This window comes from Zingiber officinale, chromosome 6A (assembly GCF_018446385.1).
Source record: "Zingiber officinale cultivar Zhangliang chromosome 6A, Zo_v1.1, whole genome shotgun sequence".
Classification (NCBI taxonomy): domain Eukaryota; kingdom Viridiplantae; phylum Streptophyta; class Magnoliopsida; order Zingiberales; family Zingiberaceae; genus Zingiber; species Zingiber officinale.
Window position 1 is genome coordinate 18318759 of NC_055997.1, and position 2658 is coordinate 18321416.

A 2658-nucleotide genomic window follows, 5' to 3' on the forward strand; every position below is an offset into this window, starting at 1 on the left:
TTTTCAAAGAAAGGAAAGATTTGAACTTTAAAAATAACTTTAATTTTGAAAAATCATTTTAAATTTTCACTCCCCTGTATTAATGGCAAAAAAATATTTTAGTGTCTTAAATTCCAAGTATGAGTGTTTAAAAAAAAAATTTCAACATAAACATCTTCTTTTCTTAATAAAATATCTAATCTTTAGCTACTAACTATTTATCATGAGGTAGTAGCTTCACTTAGTTAGTCAAGTTAAGTAAGTGTTCCAATTAGTTTGACTAAGTATGGATAACTTAATTTGATTTTGATGTTTATTGTCCAGACTTATGTCGATGCATAGACATAACTACATAAGCATTATGAAGTCGCGACAGTACCTCCTCCGTATTGACCTTGGGACAGGTTGACGGGGGCACTGAGGACTAACGTATTCACCTTTTACCTCAATCGAAGGGCATCATCCAAAATATACACGTCACATCAAGTCCTCTTATTTTTCCAAATGCACCTCAAAGTACTAAAATCACTCAACCACTCCCCAGAATTTGCCATCCTTTTCATTTTCGATTTTTAATGACTAAATTGTCATGCATAATGTTTAAACATCAAACATTTGAAAGCTTCCACATATAAATGGCAAAATGGAAATAGTTAGAGGAGGTTTAGAGTAATTAATTATAGCTAGGATAATACCGTTAGAACAGTTATGTATGTTGTGTTGGAAAATTATTCTTTTTTCTTTGGAATGCATAGTTACACGATCAATATTAATATAGGATTCTTTTTTTTCATAATACTATTTTATCTACCGTCAATTATAAGTTAATCTCATTCCACATGTTACATAGTCACTGTATATATCAATATTTATTTTAGTAAATTTTAAAAATAATTTTTAACAGATATAAAATCCACTTTAATTTATCTAGTTATATTTTATCTTGAAATCGAGACGGCTTAGATGAGCCATATCATTTTTGTTTCAATCATACGGTAACGATTTTTTAAGTATCCGGCCATTTCAGCATCTTCAAAATTTAAAGGGCATTTTGTAAAGACGACGAACTATAGGGGTGGATTGAAACTTTCCCATATCAAGTTACAGGCCCCCAAAATCTATCGTCATTGATGACCCAACTCCAACAGTGACGACTTCATCCACCTCATCCTTCTCTTCTCCTTCGTCTATAAATGTCAATGCCAATCTCGGATCTCCTCCATTTCAACTTGACTCATGGGATCCTGCATCTCCTCCTCCTCCTCCTCCTCCTCCGCCGCCGCCGACGCCGCCGCCGCCGCCGCCGCCGCTGCCGCCGCCGCCGCCGCCGCCGACGGAGGTTCCGAGCACCATCGATACTCTCTGACGGCTAAAGTCATCACAGCCGACGGCTTCTTGCTGGAGTACCCTGCCGAGACCAAGGTCCGCGACGCCCTATCCGGCCAACGCATATCGAATTCCTTCATCTGCAGCTCCGACGAGCTCTACTGCAACGCCAAAATCCCAGCTTTGGCTGCCGCCGACCCGCTCCGGCCGGGCCATCTCTACTTCCTCCTCCCGCTTTCCAAGCTCGAGTACCCGCTCTCTGGTTCTGACATGGCGGCGCTCGCGGTGCGGGCGAGCGTGGCTCTCTCGGCGTATGCTTCCGGCTCCAGCAAACCGCCACGCAAGGGAGCTCGGAGGGTGATGCCGGTGGCGGCGGAAGTAGCAGGGAAGCGAGCCGCGCTTAATGAAGCCGGGAACGAGAAGGAATTTGGATTTTATACTGATTTTGATGGCGGCGACGAGCGTTATTACGGATCGAATTCGCCTTATGAGAAGAAAGAAAAGAAGATGCCGGCGACGAAGCAGAGTAAGTTCAGGCAACGGCAGTTGAATTACAGGGAGAGGCTGAGCACGATCGAAGAGATTGTGGAATGAACAGAGGAAGAACAGATCCTGTAAAGTTTTATTTCTGATTTTTTTTATTATAAAATTTTTTGTTCTTTTAGTTGAAGTTTATAGTACTTTGATTTGAGGAATCTGGATATTAATACAATAATTTTATTGTACCTTTGTAGTTACCCAATGTCCTTTATAAAATACTTAACCCTTTTTATTTTTTAAATCTCTATTATTTGATTTTTAAAATTTGATTTTGACCAATATTTTTTTAAAAAATAATATTAATTTAAAATTTATGTTTTTTTATTTAAATATTTAAGATTTTATAAAAAAAATTACTGATAATTTTCAATAATATTAAACCTTCAATACTATCAAACCTTTTTCGTCACGGTGTCCTTTATAATTCATCCATAATTTTTTAAAATGCTTATCCAATATTTGGGATTGTCCAAAAAGCACACCCAATATTATGATTGTCCAAGGGTACATATCTTTTCCATTTTACCCCTCTGACAACTTTTTTTTTTTTTTTAATCTCTTTTCAGTCTCATTTGCATACAACTCTCCACCCTTCTTTTTCCTCTTAAATTATTTTAAATATTTCTCTCTCATTTACATGCATGCAACAATCACTATGGTGCTAATTTATAAAAATCATATACTAACATCACAGCTTAAACCCTACACTAGCACCACGGTGGTACTAATTTCTAAAGACTAGCACCACGTTGGTATTGGTTTTAAGAGATAAACACCACATTGGTGCTAGTTTTTAAAGACCAGCACCACGAC

The 2658-nt window shown here is 37.8% G+C and overlaps 1 protein-coding gene across 1 annotated transcript; it reads left to right on the top strand.

Moving 5' to 3' along the window:
* The first annotated feature begins 313 nt into the window (after window positions 1-313).
* On the top strand, window positions 314-1899 carry LOC121994658. Its single transcript, XM_042548616.1, has 2 exons — window positions 314-383; window positions 1364-1899. Exons 1-2 carry the CDS (start codon window positions 314-316, stop codon window positions 1897-1899), a joined length of 606 nt encoding a protein of 201 aa, XP_042404550.1.
* The last annotated feature ends 759 nt before the right edge of the window (window positions 1900-2658 follow it).

Coding starts and splice junctions, on each gene's coding strand:
- LOC121994658 (XM_042548616.1), top strand. CDS start 314: ATGCATAGACATAACTACATAAGCATTATGAAGTCGCGACAGTACCTC. Junction 384..1,363: donor CCGTATTGACCTTGGGACAG/GTTGACGGGGGC, acceptor AAGTCATCACAG/CCGACGGCTTCTTGCTGGAG.